Genomic DNA, 18084 nt, shown 5'->3' with positions numbered 1-18084 from the left:
ACCTACTTGTTTGAATGTAGCTAAAAGAAATGCATGTGTGCTTCACTGACAAGGCTGACTAAGTTAAGCCTGGATGAAAACTGAAGCCTTGTTTTTGCTTAAAAGATTATTGCAAAGAGAGTCTGTGGCAGATCAGCGAGGTGATTCCACATGCGAATCTGCTACTCACAGGTTATGTCAGGCCATGGTTTCATGTTACAGAGCTGGAACAATACTGGGTTAAGGTGTTCCTGCCTCTCCTGCCTGCTACACTTCATTTCTGTTCCTATGCTGCTAGATGTACCAGCAAAATTGCTGCACGCTGAACTGGTTTGGGTTTAAAAAAAAAAAATCTAAGGAACATTTGTTTTGCAGAGTTTTTGCGCCATACGAGTTCTTTGATCTAGTTCACAGCATGATCACATGAACAGTTGAAATTAAGTGAAAGTAAGGAGTATTGCAAGGTCAGGATTAAGCAATGGAGCACTGGGGAAAAAATAAAGAAAGTAATGCCACCAAAGTTTCCTGAGTTTTTAATTTGGAAAATCAGATCGGATCATTAATTAGTAGCTGCAAAGTACTTTAAGTTCCTCTGATTGGACATGCCATATAAATAGAAAAGGATTGTCATCCTCTCTCTAACACATTTACAACCACATATGAATGGGAAGAAATAACTATTGGCATAACAATAAACACCAGGCAGTCAAAGCAAGAGACTTGGGGCTGTTTAGCACCGAGTGCCTTATTGTAATCTATTTGTCATTCTTTACTGTACAAAAATATGGGGGAAAAATCCAGAAAAGATGAAAATACATATTTCTTAGAAGCATATCAAGCTGTAAAGTAAGAAGAGATGTTTTAGTTAGCAGAGTGAAGTAAAGGTGATTAGCATCAGAGATCATAATTACTACCCTGGAGATGAGCCATTAAGCCTCATTTTCTTGCAGAGGTTATATTGTACTCTGAGTTTATGAGTTTTTTCCTGCTCAAAACATACTGTCCCAATAGATCCAATATTAACTTTATTGGTAATAAATATTTAATGTGACAGAAGAAGAAATACTACAGGAGCACTAAATTATAAATTGAATAAGACAGAATTTCTCAAAAGTTTATGAATTTACTATCATGCTGCTTCTTTGTCTCTCACTATTTCTCACTTATAATCATGTTAGATATGCTTGACAGCACAGCTGCCAGAAAGAAGGAGGCATTTTATTGTGTTATTATCAAACCATTTACATTAGCAGTGGAAACAGATTTTTGGGATATAGGCTAACAACTTTGCTCTCTGCAATAACATTCCCCAGAAGGCATGCCAGATGGCACAGTTTTTTACCAAAACAGTTCCACATCACACTTAGCTATAGGGGATTTCTCCTGAACTCTGAACACCTTCAGTGCCACACGCAGTATGGCAGAAAGAAGAGTCACGTGGCTAATAGCACTTGAGGACTTGGGAGATGCTTGAGTATCTGCTTTACTGAGACTCACAGTGATGCTAGAAAAGACAAAATGTTTATGCATCTCACTTCTACTGATTTCCCTACTGTAAGACATGAGTGATAGCACTTTCTTGTTTTACTGGCATGCTGGCATACATTAAGAATGGGAGCTATCTAGGTATATAAATATCTCACATGTTCCTATCTAATAGTGATGGGAGAAATCTAATTATAGAATCATAGAATAGTTTGGGTTGGAAGGGACCTCTAAAGGTCACCTAGTCCAACCCCCCTGCCGTGGGCAGGGACATCTTCAGCTAGATCAGGTTGCTCAGAGCCCCGTCCAACCTGACCTTGAATGTTTCCAGGGATGGGGCAGCCACCACCTCTCTGGGCAACCTGGGTATATAAATATCAGGACAATAGGTCGAATGGCTTTATTCTGTATAAATTTTCTGTCCTTGTCACTTTGCAAGCTAAGTAGACAAGACAGACATGAATGAATAAATGGCCAGTGGAAGCTTGATACCATTTTCTGTTACTTTTTTGAAGGTCCTTACAGATGTACTCATCCCTGCAACAATGCAAGAAATGCCAGAAAGGTAGGTATTTCACAATAATAATGCTACATTCTGTTTGTTAGGCATATTCCAGGTAAATAGCAGAAATTCTATATCCTAGAGAAATTTTGTCACAATATTTATGCTCATTTTTAGAACAGTAGAGTATGTATGGCAAAATACTGTCAGCTCTGAGGACAGCTATAGAACAGCCTTAAAATATTACACAGTATTTTAATGTCCCATTTTACTGGCTTGCTGGATATTTTGAAATAGGTTTCTTCTACACTGAAGCCCTAGAAGGACAAAAAAGAAACAAATGTACTCGTGTTGTTTAAGGAAAAATAATAGTTACCTTTTTTTCAGAATACTTTTGAGGTTTGTATCCTATGCATCACCATAATATCTAAGCATTTTCTCAACAAGACATTAACAAGAGGATTATTATAAGTTACCTTTGAATATTCTCATCTTTCCTTTCCCTTGAAGGGCATCTTGTTTGGGGTTTTATGTCTGACTAAGGCCTTTAGCTTCAGATATCTCTAATGGTTCTTGGATTTCTTATGGTATATTTTTAAACCTAGTGTTTTTCAACCTAGTTCAGTCGACAGATGGCTTACAGTTTTTCTCAGAGGATGTACAGATCAATACGTAGTCAATTTTAGCCTCTTGATGATTGGTCATTTCCTGTTTCCTTTTGGTGACACCTGAGGAGTAATTTACAGATATGTCCAGGAGTCTGTTAATCATAGATTGAAACCCAATTATTTAAATTAATGCAAGACAATCTTTATTGATTTTTCTCTAAAACACATTTTTTTCCTATAGTTTACTGGCAGATATAAGAAATTTTGCAAAAAACTGGGAACAGTGGGTTGTTTCCTCTTTGGAAAATCTACCAGAAAACTTGACAGATAAGAAACTGCCTATTGCACGAAGATTTGTTTCCTCACTGAAACGACAGACGTCATTCCTACACCTAGCACAGGTAAACAGAATAAGGCTATACATCCAAACAATTGTCATTTACATTCAGTGCACCTTGCTGCCTATGAGATATAATGCATTATTTTTTCAAGGTTCAACTTCAGCCATAGAAGACTTGCATCTTGTAGTTTTAACCATGCAAGAAGGAAGCGGCCATAAATAGATCTGACCAAAACTTCAAACTTTTGTAGTAGAAAAGAGAGAAAAGACCATGGTTATAATGAACTACTATCATGGGAACTTTTGGCAATCAAATGATGAAGTGGAATATATGGGTAATTGGTTTAGTTCCAAACTGGAATATATCAGATGATCCTTCTTGCCTAGCAAAGGTTCTCTGTCTTGTCCATGGTGTCCTTTAGTGAGCTTATTTCTTTTTGAGTTTTGACTGAAAGGGGAATCTGTGAGTGACAGGTAGCTGAGGGCTCCAAGGCTGTGCTGGCAGGATACGGGTATCTGCAATTAGTAGGCATCTCCATGTGATGGTTTGGTAGATTATACAAAAGGATACAATGCCTTTCAGGGAACTAAAGTGCTAACAGCTTGGGCTTTGAGGTGGTAGTCCTCATGAATAACTGTAGGTGCACCATATATTCATCTTGACTTAGTTTTCTCTTTCATAAATATTAAGACAGAAGTAGCACATGGGTGACATCGTGAAGATGATCTGATAGGAAGGCACATTAGAAGAGCATTAGAAGCCTAATGGAAGGGAAACATTGTCTCATCTGATCTGCGAAAAACCCAGCCATGATAAGAAAATTAAACAGAATATGATTCTTCTCTGAGGAGTGATTCAGGTGATCCCCAAATGTGGGTCTGTGCTGGTTTTGGCTGGGATAGAGTTAATTTTCTTCATAGTAGCTAGTATGGGGCTATGTTTTGGATTTGTGCTGGAAACAGTGTTGATAATACACTGATATTTTAGTTATTGCTGAGCAGTGCCTACACAGAGTCAAGGCCTTTTCTGCTTCTCACCCCACCCCACCAGTGAGTAGGTTGGAGGTGCACAAAAAGTTGGGAGGGGACACAGCTGGGACAGCTGACCCCAACTGACCAAAGGGGTATTCCATACCATATGACGTCATGCTCAGCAATAAAACTAGGAGGGAGGTTGGCGGGGGGCTGCTGCTCAGGGACTGGCTGGGACAACAACAACAACAACAACAACATTGTTTTCATTTGCATCACTTGTCTTTCTTGGGTTGTATTTTTCTCTCTGTTATTTTTTCCCCTTTTCCTTACAACAACAACAGCAAGAACAACAACAACAAGAATAAAAATAATAATTTTTATTATTATTATTTCTTTTTTAAAAAGTATTAAACTTTTTATCTCAAGCTAGGAGTTTTCTTACTTTTACACTTCTGATTCTCTCCCCCATCCCACCGGGGGTGGGGAGTGAGTGAGTGGCTGTGTGGTGCTTAGTTGCTGGCTGGGGTTAAACCACAACAGGGTCTCAGCATTTTACCTTGCCTTCTCTTACAGATTGCTCGGCCAGCCCTTTTTGATCAGCATGTGGTGAATTCCATGGTGTCGGATATTGAAAAAGTGGATTTGAATAGTATTGGCTCTCAGGCACTCCTTGCAGTCTCAGGGAGCACAGACTCTGATGGGGAGGTCTACAGTGAATGTAAGTCCATGGTGGTATATTTGTATCATTAAAAGTAATTCACTCTTTCGTTCCATGCCACACTAGTCTACTTGGAGATGGACAGAGAAAAGGCACATGTAGGCACTGCATTCTTTAATCTAGCTCATTGTTAACTTCAGTAGCTTAAGAAAACCAATTGGTTGCCCTAGCATGTCCTGCAAGAACAGAAGCTTGTGCTGGGAAGTCATCCCAGCTAGATGACTTTAAATGGCTGCTGAAAAAATAATTTACATGTCAGTTGCTAAGTGTAATAAAATCTTTTTTGAAGTTTTGTCCTAATCATATGGAGATATTAGCACAGATCAATTCTTGAAAGGTGTCTCAAAAATTCCATATCATTATGGCTTAATTTAATGGATATTTGAGCTAGTTTACTTTTTTTTTTGGTATGAATAGATTTTTTTTTTTTTTGCTGAAAGTTGATCTTTAAAAAAATACATAATTTTCTATAAAGTGTAACAGCTGTTTTCACACAGATTCTGAGGCCGTTAATTTTTATATACATACTTGTTGTTAAAAAAAGTTATAGTCATTTTCTCTATTAAAGAGATAACTTTTGTCATAGGAATCATGTTGATCAGACTTTGGAGAGCTGAAAGGAGAGCAATAGCAATGTGTTGTCTTCTAAATACTGTTACATTGATCATTAAAGTTTGTTCTTTTTAATGGTTGACAGTCCTATTCACATTTTCATTTGAGTTGCCCATTTCCTACTTTTTGTGTAATTGTTTTCTATTTTGTTCTTTGTCTTCTTTCACACTGGTTAAAAAAAGAAAAGGAGAAGAGAAATAACTGGTCATTCAGGCGCTTTTTCAAAAATGGGAATTGGGGAAGTTAGCTTTACATTATATTGTGAGAAACTTGAAAATATAAGGGAAATCTAAGACAGTATACAAGTCTGCCACATTACAGATAAAGCTTTACTACTAAACTTAGTAATAGAAAGGTTTTCAAGGCTGAATCTTGAAATGAATGGAAAATACCAGAATTTTTTTTGCTTTCATTTTCTTCTAAATCTTGTCTTACAACTTGTATCATTGTAATGCTTAAGTAATTAAAATATATATGTGTGATGGATGTGTGTCTGCTTGCTTTGCTGGGGAATTGCTCATTTCTTCACTGCTCTAATTCTTTGCTTTTCCTTTCCATGCTACAATACTGTCATATGGCTGGTGAGTGGCTTTTTCTCATGTTCAGAATAGCGTGCAATGATATGTTCTCCTTTTTACATGGTAGATGACTCTATTACAGTGTTCCAAGAACTGAAGGACCTTCTAAAGAAGAATGCCACTGTGGAATCATTTATTGAATGGTTGGATACTGTGGTTGAGCAAAGGGTTATCAAGGTACCTTTCAAATGTTCTGCCTGACTCAAGACCAAATCCTACCCCCCTTACTCCTTACACAGTCACTTACTTAGGCAGTCCCATTGGTTTCCCACATGGGATTCTCATCTCTGCTCCCATCTCCTTATTGTAACAGGGGAGTTCTTCATTTGGTGTGAAAAGTTCCAGTGCCATTAGTTCTAATTAATCATGTTGAGTGCTGTTGAACAGTCTTATGTGTGTGACAAACTAAGAAGCATCTTAACTAAAACATTACAGTCAGCGCTGTCATAAACTGTACATGAAAGAATGTACGTTATCTGTGCATGCAGAATCACGGGAGTATTGCCCAGTGAGTAAGGTGAACAAAAGTTGTTCCTTAGAGAAGCAAGTCTTTCTTTCATGGTATTCGGATGGTACTGTATGTGGTATAAGTTAATGTAGCAGATGGATTCAGAAGTAGCTAACCTGTAGAAGGATTTCTACAGACCAGGGTGGAAGATACAGTTTTGTAGCTTTACAAGGTGCTTAACTCGATAATTGATGGATTTGATGGGATTTTTTTTTCTCCCTGATTTACAAGATGCTTTATAATCATAAGTATTTTATATGCATGTAGTTATACAGAAATGATTACGCTATAGTTCCGAACAAAATAATTGAGTTCTGAGTTATAGCACAAGTAAGAGATATTTACCCAGTTTGTGACTCTAATGAATGTAAACTAGCAGAATAAAATGTTACACATTGCTTGCTAGTAGCTAAACACTGGTCTTCTCATCAGGTCATGTTCTATCTGGAAATGCAATATCTTAACCATCATTTTGGGGAGCATCTTGATATGAATGGATGCAAGAGTAGGAGACAGTGCAGTTAGCTTTGGCTTGCAGAAGGCTGACTGCCTCTTACAGAATAACTGTGGGCATGTCATTTTTCCTTTCTTCACCTGTTTTCCCAAATTTCAATGAGGACAGTGATAATTTCTTTCTTTTTAAAGCACTCTTAGTTTCCTAATATTTGCTGTCATATGTGAGCAGCACAGTGAGGAGCTTTGGATGATTCAGGGCAGCAGAGCCAAAGCAAGTCCTCATACACACTTACCTAGACACACAACTCCCACTGAAGCTGAGCAATCACAATTTATTTTAGAACTGAATGATTATGGTCTAAAATTGATCCCACAATTTCAGAAGACAATTCCTGATAAGGCGGGCAGAAAAGGTGAAGCACTCTCCCATTCAGCATCTACTATGTGATACTGTATTATTAAAGTTAACAGGTATGGTTCCTAGCATTGTTTTCCTGTAGTTAGGGGTAAGAAATACTACAAGTCCTGATACGCAGCTAGGTCAGCTAAGCAGAAGCTAATAATTTACAGAACATGTAATCCTTCCATTGCTGTCTGCCTTCTGTTCAGGCTAAAGTGTGGTTACTGTCAAACTCACACAACAGCTTCTTTCTGCTTGCTGTTTGAGAAAGCAACAGAGCATACGTTACCACACAAACAAATCACTGCCAGAGCAAAGTGACAGTATGAAATGAGCAGCATTAAAAGCGTCAATGTTACGATAGTAAACATACCGTTTTGTAAGAGAAAGTCTGGCCGGTATTATACAGATTACATTAAAGTACAAAGATTAATTTCTGTTCCCTGTTTATGTGGAATAACATAGTGCCAGAGGGTGGGTTTTTTCCTTTCTGCCTTGTACACCTGTATATTTACAGAATAATTTGGCACCTTTAATACTAGAATATGAGCTAATTTATATACCTTCAGGGCACAGCAGAGCCCAAGCAGTAAGCAGTTTGCTTTATCTAACATTGTCAGAGCTCTACTCTGGTTGCACTGAAAAGAGTGAACACTGCTCTTCTTTATCACTTTAGGACACACATTATGAAGACAGTTTGAATCAGGCAGCTTGATCCACCCTGCCACATCAGCCTGAGTCAAGGACTCCTTGAACTCTCAAGCATATTCAGTTCTCCTTTCTTTTCTCCTATGTGCAGAAAGCAAGTTAGCATACTTAACAGTATTTTACTATTCTCTTTCAGGCAAGCAAGCAAAATGGGAAGTCATTAAAGAAGAGAGCTCAAGACTTCCTTCTCAAATGGAGTTTTTTCGGTGCTCGAGTGATGCATAACCTAACCCTAAACAACGCATCAAGTTTTGGTACCTGCGCTTTGTAAAAAGATTCATATTTTGTACATATGTGCTAGTACTACCAGCTTTCCACCATTTCCTCAGCAGAGGAACCTGTCCTAGTCTAAAGATTCTTTGATCAAAGCCACAAATGCTGTGTAACGTGTTTTTCAAACTAACATTTCACAGTAAATGCTAGCAATATTTTGCTGGTGACCTGTGTCACATGCTCATTTTTCAAAGGTATTTTTCTTTTCAATTGCTGTTTGATACTGCTTTGCCATTTAAGAGCTAGAAGCTCTGTTTGTTTTGATATGGCAATGGAAGTGTAACTGCATATCTCAGTATAGGAGACAGAAGATTTAAATTATTAGTTTTACATGTGGATCAGTTTGGTAAAAAATTACTGCTGTATAGAAGTTCTTGTGTATGGTCTGTTTTCATAAAAGCAAAAGCAATTTGGCAGATCACCACTCATTTAATTCTGGGAACAGTAGACAGTCAATTCAACAGTGTTTGTGGCTTTTAAAAGTTAAGGTTCACATGTCCATCTTTAGAAATGTTTACATTTTTGGGGACTCTCAGAAAGAACCTTTTATAAAATAGAAGATGGTAGAGCAAGTGAAACTCACTTTAAATCTAGTACATAATTTCCTAAGTTCAGTTGTAGGTACATTGTTATCTAAAATTCAGAGGGTATTTGAAATGGCTGTAAGGAGACACACATTTTTAATGTGATATATCCTTGAAATAAGGTCAAAGACTTCACCAGTTATTGTCTGGTTATTTAGCACAAGGCAAACAGAAATAGAGCAGAGGCATTCTAGCAGACTTCGGCCTTATCTAGCTCCACTGTGTGCCCTCTTCAAGTATAAAGCATGTCTCACTTTCATCAGTATTTTTCTTTGATGTAATTAGTGGTCAAATAGCCTACAGGACAGTAAACAATTGAGCTAGGTGGGCCAGTGCAAAGAGAGATTAGAGCTAGAAGTTAGGCACTATTCCTTGTTGGTCTTGCCAGGTCATTTAAAGTCCACAATTATTTGTTTGTTTCACTCGCTTCTTGTAGAGTGGTGAGAGATGGTCACAAAGATAACTCAGCTACTCTCTCTCTTTCTCCTCCAAAAGGTTCTTTTCATTTGATCCGCATGCTGCTAGATGAGTACATCCTGCTCGCCATGGAGACACAGTTCAACAATGACAAAGAACAAGAACTCCAGAATCTACTGGACAAATACATGAAGAATTTAGGTAACTAGAGCTTGGTTCTTTTGAATGTACTCCTGTATTTTTAGAATACAGGAGTATTTGCTGACATATTTGCTTAACTGTACACAGAAGCAGGCTTACTATCTTCTCCTGAAGGTGTAGTTATATGCAACATTGTCAAATTCACCTGAAAAGCTGGTGACCATTCACTCAGCAATTCATTCCCACCTTCCTACCATAGTTCACTTAATAACATTTTGTGGGAATGGTGAATACACTGGATCACTGAAACGATCTTGGATGCAATGAACACTTGTAGGTACATCTGAAGGGCCACAAGCTGAAGTGTGGAAAGATGTATAAGTATCAGAAAAGGCAGGAATTCCTAATCCAGTTTTTGTGCCAAAGCTTAAATATGTAATTATACCTTGAACTAGGAATGTTTTAAATGTTACCAAAATGCAAATATCCCTGCAAGGTTGGAACACGAGTTTGGAGCCCTATTTAGCATCTGGCTGAAATATTACTATGTGGAAGAGAAACAAAATGAATTTAAAACAGTATCCTTAACATTTTCCATCTACCAGACTTCTTAAAGTTTAGACAGTTTGAAGTCATATGCTCCAGGTCATTTGCTATAAAATGAATGAAGATTGATTTACATCAAATTCTGGTCCAAGTTAGTCCCTAAAAATCCAGTGAAACTCGACTGGGTTCTGCTGAATTATTTTTTATTAATATTAGCACCAGCAATCAATCTTTAACTTTTTGGTTGTTGTTACTCTAAATCTGCACTTTGCTGCAAGAAACTAGCATAGAATTTGTCTGACAGTAGATGCTGCGCTTTTTCTTTTAATTCAGCCTTAAGGAAAAAAAATTGTCCTATGTAGCAGTTGCCTTGTCCTTGGATACTTAGGTGAAGTACTTGAAAACCATAAGGTAAAGTCATGGTTTCCACTGAAGAATAGCAAAACTTCCACTGACTTTATCAATAGTCTGCAGAAAACTGAAGAACTACTGAGTATAACAAATGCTTTTCTCTAGATATCAGTATGCAAATAGAGTTCAAGCATTCTAAAATTCCCATTGTTAATTCTTTAGGATGAAGTCTCATGAGCCTGATTCAGTCAGTGCAATTTACTTAACCTCATTGCTGACATTTACTTCAAGGGAGTAAATCTGATTCATACCTTCACTATGATGGCTTCAGTGAGGAGCTGATACTCTGTGACGTAGATCTGTGGTCAGGGAATATGATACTAACAGTTCCACTGGGAAGATGAGGACTAGAGCAATATTTGTATTCATCGACTACATGCAAAATATGGGGGCTTCACTGGGTTTTAAAATAAGCAACCAAAGATACAAACAAATCAGGCAGCTCATGTGCCGTCTATATACTAGTGGTGAATTTATGTGCAATGACTAGTGGTGAATTTATGTGCAATGAGCATACATAACAGCCACCAAGAGTTTTCACTTACTCTTCCAGATGCAAGCAAAGCCACCTTTACCGCATCACCAAGCTCTTGCTTCCTAGCAAATCGTAACAAAGCTGCTCCTCTGCCCAGTGACACTTCAGTCAAAAATGAGTGTCTGGCAGAGCAAACCTACGTGTCCTTGTCAGCTAGCCAGCCCAGCAGCGTACCTTCTGGTCTGAACCCCTTCGCCACAGGAGACAGTGAGAATATGCAGCTGACAGGTATGTATCAATTCTTCTAGCTTCTCCTTCTCTTATTTGCTTGTTAATCTTTCAGTCCACAGTAACATGTTGCTGTAGGAGGACCAATGACCATATGCATTTATAAAGACCTCTAGTAAATAACGTTTCATGAGCTCACCCTCTGAGCTGATTTACAGAAGGCAGCAATTGCAGGGCGCTGCCAGTAATAGATCCTCTTGGAACAATGGTAAAACTGTCCTATACCTCTTGGCTTGGTGAGTTTCTTGTGAGGCAAGAATGAACAGTAACACCTGGAGCACATGAGGCTTGTGACTGCTGGAATTTCTCACTGAATGTGGCAACCTCCAAGGTGGAGAATGAAAGTGGGAAGCTTTATAGCCTGAAGCCATGGATTAAAGAACATGCGTTGTACAGGTGGGGGCCAATGCATATCCTTTGTAAAGGTTTCAAATGGTAACGTACGCTTCACTAGAGGGTTAGTGTCTTAACAGATCTGCTCTATTCAGCAGTACTGCAGTATGAACACTAATCACGGCTAATGCTTATTTATTCCAGGTCAGATGGAGCTGTCTCAAAGCACTGGTCACCTGATGACTCCACCCATTTCACCAGCCATGGTCAGCCGAGGAAGTGTTATCAACCAGGGGCCAATGACTGTGAGACCTCCAAGTGTAGGTCCAGTGTTATCCACACATTCACAGTGCTCTTCCTACTCAGAACCCCTTTATCAGACTTTGTCACAAACTAATCAGAATTACTATGGAAACAATTCCAATTACCAGGCTATGTTCAGAACTCAGGCCCATTCCACTTCAGGAGTCTACCACCATAGAGCAGAGCACAGCCGATTCAATGCCTTGAGTGAACAGCAGTTCTCCAGAGACTACTTCAGCAACAGTTGTGCTGTGTCTCCATACAATGCCAGATCTCCTTCCAGCTATGGTCCCTCATCCATGTCTCAGGACACACACAATATGCAGTTTCTGAATACTGGGAGTTTCAATTTCTTGAGCAACTCAGTGTCTACATGCCCAGGAGCAGCATATGCCGCTAATGCTTCCAACGGTATTAATATGTATTTTCTTTTTTCCTTCTGTTTCTCTTTCCTTGCTGGAGTAAAACACTTTTTATCTGCTTTTTTCTATGGATGTTTTTCAGCCCTTACTTATACCTTCCTGTTTTCCACTTCTCTGATAACACACAGAGATTGTAAAGCAGCTTAACAAGCTACTTCAGGATTTATTTTCCTCTGGTGAATCCTCAGTTGACCTCAAATGCATCTGCTGCACCTATGCTAATCTTCCTTTAGCATCATTGTCATGTCTTGCACGAAGGCAGCAAAACCAGGATGACTTGTGATTTAGCAATCTCTTGAAAAGCCCCCAAAACATCTATTATGAAATAGAGCAGGCATAAGATAGCTTACCTCTGGGATCAACATAATGGAGCATTCTAGTCACAGGGTCAGGATGGTGAAACGAAGTATAAAAATGTGCATTAGCATTAGTTTGAGACTTTGGCCCTAATATTTCTCATACTTCAAATGTAAAGTTATTGCCACAATCTGCTTCAGAGATACAGTCAGCAAAAACACCTCCCTCTTCTGGAGGAAAGACACAGTGGAAATGTTGCTTTTATATGGATTTTTATATGCAGTCAGTATGTATTACCACGCAGATTTTCTTTTCAGGTATACCTTCCTTGATTGTAAGCTTCAGAAGGCAGCACTGAACTGTGAATAGGAGTCCCCATGGTGTCTGTCATGGCCACTGGTTGCAGGCTACTGTTTGATACTGAATTTAGAATGGAAGGGCAATTCGGTACTGAAGGCATGACTGAACCCTTAGGATCTTTTTGCTCCCTTCTTACCACCCCTCTTTTGGGTCAGTCAGTGCATATATTACTGATGTTACTAGGCTGTACGTGTACATAAATAATCTTATTCTCAAGGGACTCAGCCAGTAACAATTACCTTTTGTCCCAGGTTATCACAGGCTCCTACTCTACCCTTTCTCTTCAACAGTAGTTTCACTCTGCTTTTTTCCAATCTCCTGTTAATAGGATATTATGGAAACAATATAAATTATCCAGAACCTGACAGACTTGGAACAATGGTGGATCAACATGTTTCTGTAATTAGCAGTGTAAGCAGCATTCGATCATTGCCATCGTACAGTGATATACATGATCCACTGAATATCTTGGATGATAGCGGAAGAAAACAAACAGGCTCATACTACACAGAGTCCTCACCTTCAATTGTCTGTCGGACTCCTATGCGTAAGTATAGCCAACGACTGAGGAAGAGCTATGAACTTTTTTGCATTCTAGCAAGTGCTGAGTATTAAACTGTAGCTCACATGTATAGTATATGAGATGCAATATAGAGATAAAATAGCTCAGTACCTAGGATGTATCATAAGATGTATTTTCCTTAAAATTGCAGGACAGTGGGTTTAATAAGTCTTCGCTCCTATAAGGAGGACTATGATTCATTGTCCACGAGGAGTGGAATGACTGGCCTGACTTGCAGAAAAATCTGTATTAGGAAACAATTTCTAACTATTAAGTGAGCTAATAATGGACTGGGCTCTTCTAAGAGCTCTTAAGGATCCTCACTGTCAAAGAGATCAAATGAGCCCTGGGTCAGGGATGTCTAGATGTATACTTCCTGTGGTATAGTCCCTTCCTGTCCTATGCTTCAACAACTCTGTGTATTGGGCAAAGCTCCTACTGACAGTGAATTTTAGGTGAAATTACCCAACCCCAAAGAGTTTGTTTTGGTATATGCATTAAACAAATTGCAGCTGAGTTTGGTCTCAGACTCCAAAAAGGGTTGCATGGAAGATAAAAACTAGGGCACCATTCGTTTCTCCACAAGATTACCTCTTCCTACTACTTACCTGTTAACCTTGCACAGAAGCTCAGACATTACTTGCTTCGTTAAGGCTCTGCAAGTATTCAGTGCTCAGTTCTTTAAAGGATGCTAAAGAGGCGGAAAAAAACCCAGCACCACCACACAGGGACTGTGCCCATCAAGTATCTTCTGTATTCTGTGTTGATATGTGCCAGGTGGTGGCAGTGGTACCACCAGTGAATATGGACCTGAATGGTGCAAGATATGGAAAGGTGAGCATAGCACACATAAATAGCTTTGCACCAATTTCATAGAAGATGGCTCATATGCAAGCCATAAACTTCAGGCTCGTAACTGGATTTTTAGCAGAGTTCACTTAGAATCATAGAATCATTAAGGTTGGAAAAGACCTCTAAGATCATCGAGTCCAACCGTCAACCCAACACCATGTCCACTAAACCATGTCCCTAAGTGCTGCATCTACACGTCTTTTAAATACTTCCAGGGGTGGGGACTCAACCACCTCCCTGGGAAGCCTGTGCCAATGTTTAACCACTCTTTCAGTAAAGACATTTTTCCTCACATCCAATCTAAACCTCCCCTGGTGCAACTTGAGGCCATTTCCTCTCGTCCTATCGCTAGTCACTTGGGAGAAGAGACCGACACCCACCTCACTACAACCTCCTTTCAGGCAGTTGTAGAGAGCGATGAGGTCTCCCCTGAGCCTCTTTTTGTCCAGGCTAAACAACCCCAGTTCGCTCAGCCGCTCCTCATAAGACTTGTTCTCCAACAAGTCTCTTATACGTGGGTTTTGACCTGTTCCCTGATGGCGTGAGGAGCCACTGAAGAAAAGTTATAGAAGTATAGGTAAATTGAGTGAAGTATAGAAGTGTTGACATTTCCATCCTTCAGATGGTGTGGCTGGTAGATAAGGGTTTCCATCAGATGAAATTGGATTGTGTTTTTTATTAAATTCAATAGCTAGAATACTTGCAATGATGGTAACCTTTTTTTCCCCACAGCTTCAAACATGCAAACCACATCTTCTTCCCAGTGTATGTATGGAACATCTGGTCAGTTCCCTTCTCAGGAAAATCTGGAGTCCCATGGCCCACCAAGCAGAGATATGGTGTCATCTTTGCCACCAATCAACACTGTCTTCATGGGAGCAGCTGCTGGAGGAACCTGAACTGGGAGAGACGCCAGTGGAAGTGGCGTCTGGAAGTGCCTTAAGTTTAGTTCCCAAATCCAGACATAAGGCTACAATGACAATCCCCTTCAAGTTGGTGGAATAGAAAAGTATTACATATAGGTGTTAAAGGAGCCATTTTAGATATATTAGCAGCCCTCCACACAAAAAAATAGCTATATTCAGATTGGGTCCTGCTTGTGAATCACTCAGGATTGTTCTCACCATTACAGCTTTTCAGTCAGAAATTCAGGGTGAGCAGAAAGAACCAGTGATTCTTGCAAGCAAGACTAAGTTGTAAAGAAATGATTACATCTATTCCTAATTTATTAAAAATGCTATTTTAGTCTTTCACTTATATTTTTTTGTATAAAAATGTTTATTTAATGCCTGTGTTGCTCATTATTTATTGGGATCACAGAGTAACTGTTTACTTTCTCTTATTTGACAGATTGTCAAATGTATGCATCCTACCTCCTATGGAAATGTTTACAAGGTCAATTTTTACTGTTTTAAATGAAACTAAGCCAAATTCTTAAGTTTTTTATTGTTGTGCTCTGGAAAGTCAATTTCAAATGTTTAGTGCCTACTTGTGTAAGTGAAAGTCCTCAGGAAATAAATAAAACGTATTGTGGGGATTTTTTTTTCTTTTAAAATAAACTACTGTCTCTTAAAATAAAACCAACAGAACATGCAAATATCATAAGCCTACTAATTGCAGTAGCCTGCTACTGTAGCTGGATAACTGAAACAAATGAAACTATGCCACAAAATGTCATGGGATTTCAAAGTTACTTGTGGTATGAGCCCAAAACCTCTACTGGTGGAAATCCACAAAAAGATGTCCATCAACTTTCATGGGTTTAGGGCAACTGTGTATTAGTAAAGATGACTAAAAAATATTGCAACTCTCCAGATCAGCTATTTTAATAAAAAAACATTTTACAAGTGCCATGGTATTCTGTATACAAACATGCATTTCTGTATGTTTCTGGAGAAGCCAGGTGAAGAATATTCACTAATGGTATTAAAGAGGACAGAGAAGAGAACAGACTTGCAAAACAAGCTTCTTGCTACACATTCATGAAATAACAGGTGTTACTTTATAATGAGATTGTCCCAACATCAGATTCAGATTTGGATTTAAATCCAGTCTTCTGAGGTTATTTGATGTCCATATTCCCATTCAGTCCATTGAATATATGCTGGATATTGTGGAATTAGATAGTAGGATATTTTTGGTGGAAGAAAATGGATGATACCATGATGAAGTTTTTATTTCTAATCCTGTATAACTTCCTTTCCTGTTTTCTATCATGGGAGGTTGGACTAGATGACCTTTAGAGGTCCCTTCCAACCCAAAGTATTCTATGATTCTATGAGAAGTCTGACTGCATCAGAAAAGTACTAAGGAGGAGTGACTGGGCTAGCTCATGAATAATTCCTGATATGAAATACTTTATGCAGAAATGAGACATCATAGTTCAGTAACTGAGATGTACAAGACTTCAGCTCAATTGCTTCCTAATTCAGGGTGAAGTCTTACGTTGCAACCAAAAATGCTATAATGATGCAGGAAAGTGTTGGTTTCAATAAAAATTCCCAATGACATGTAGTGGTAATACAAGCTGTTCAAACAAATATTTATTGGGCAAGGCTTTACAGCAAGTGAAGTAAGTACTGCAAAAGAGTTCTTTCTTCATGATTTTTCAGAACAGGATGTGTTTTCTCCTAAAATTAGTGCTATAAAGGTCAGGTTCCCCATCTAAGCGGGTCACACAGATTTGCTCTATAGTCAGTGAAGAGAGGGAGATGGCTCCCATTCCAAATGAGATAAGATGGGGAAGGGCAGTACAAAGAGAAGGGATATGTCACTATCCTGAAATGCTTGGCTCCCTCTGCTGACAAATAGCATGGCCTAAATAATTACTTTAAGCTGGAAAAATCTCGATTGTTGAATTTACTTGAGAGCAATATTTAGAATTTAGAGGAAGAGGCAGCCACTAGCAGACAGGGTCTTAGTCCATCAGGCCCTACATAATAAGCATAGTTGGTACACAGTGACTCATGTGATTTATATGCATCATTTCCAGTCATTTTCTTTTTTTCATGTGAACCATTTTGCATTGTGGGGTTTTTTTTGGCGTAAATTACTTTATCTGCACTTTATCTGAGATAAGAAACAATATTATATCATTAAATGTGCAGATTCTTGTGATGGCTGCAAAATGCAGAGTAGCATGAAGTATCACACTGTTGTAAATTTCAGTTCATTATCAACAGCAAAGAGCACTAAAAAAATATTCTAGTATTCAAACAGCCAGTTAAGAGGAATCTCTCATAGCATTGCAGAGCAAGACAAAACCATAATAATTGTAACTAGCAAAACCAAATGAGAAATTTCCATCTTATTACCCATTAGTTCAGTCAAATGTGTGGTTTGATGAATTCAGTAAGTTTTGTCTGTGAGAAATGAAATAATTTGTAGCTTTTGTGGATACCCCGTGGGAAGATTTTTACCTTCGGTTGTGTAGCAGCATTACAGTAAATAATATGAAGAATCAACGGAGTCGCCACTTGGTGGTCTTGTATTACTCAGTTCAGTTGCATTTTTGTGGATGCATTAATATGTTGGCTTTAATATATACATGCCAAAAAATCTGTGATTAAAAATTGTAGTGTCAAAGGAATATTGCCTAAAGGAAAAAAAAAAAGCTTTTTTTTTTACTGAGAAGGAAAAATGAAAAATTAAATCCTTTTGATCTATTTGCCAGTATCAGTGAATTTAAACTCGTGCTAGAAAAGGCAAAAAAGAGGTGGATGAACAGGTCAAATCTGCTGCCACTTCTAAAGTAAAACTGATTCTAATACAAATTGTATCAACCAAGACGAAGCAATATTGAAGAAGAACCGAATGTCTTGTGTACCATGGTCCCAAGCCCAGCAAGAAACAGGGAAACTTACAGAATTCGTGCTGGAAGAGAAGTGCAGTTCTTTGACTCTGAAGGCAATTAGGACCATGGGAATTTTGCTCCAGACTGAAAATTAGCAA

At 38.6% G+C, this 18084-nt stretch overlaps 1 protein-coding gene across 1 annotated transcript in view; it reads left to right on the top strand.

Moving 5' to 3' along the window:
• Positions 1–15032, top strand: part of RFX6 (regulatory factor X, 6) — a 44665-nt gene extending 29633 nt beyond the window's left edge. Inside the window, exons 10-19 of the mRNA XM_009325692.1 lie at positions 1980–2029; positions 2816–2975; positions 4463–4607; positions 5865–5974; positions 8006–8123; positions 9222–9344; positions 10795–11004; positions 11542–12051; positions 13048–13266; positions 14866–15032. Of these exons, the coding sequence (XP_009323967.1) occupies positions 1980–2029; positions 2816–2975; positions 4463–4607; positions 5865–5974; positions 8006–8123; positions 9222–9344; positions 10795–11004; positions 11542–12051; positions 13048–13266; positions 14866–15032 (1812 nt within the window). The remainder of the gene's footprint in view (positions 1–1979; positions 2030–2815; positions 2976–4462; positions 4608–5864; positions 5975–8005; positions 8124–9221; positions 9345–10794; positions 11005–11541; positions 12052–13047; positions 13267–14865) is intronic.
• The last annotated feature ends 3052 nt before the right edge of the window (positions 15033–18084 follow it).

The sequence above is a fragment of the Pygoscelis adeliae genome, unplaced genomic scaffold (genome assembly GCF_000699105.1).
Source record: "Pygoscelis adeliae isolate BGI_AS28 unplaced genomic scaffold, ASM69910v1 Scaffold54, whole genome shotgun sequence".
NCBI classification, from domain to species: Eukaryota; Metazoa; Chordata; class Aves; order Sphenisciformes; family Spheniscidae; genus Pygoscelis; species Pygoscelis adeliae.
Note: the sequence above shows the minus strand (reverse complement) of the source record. Positions and strands in the feature narration are given on the sequence as shown.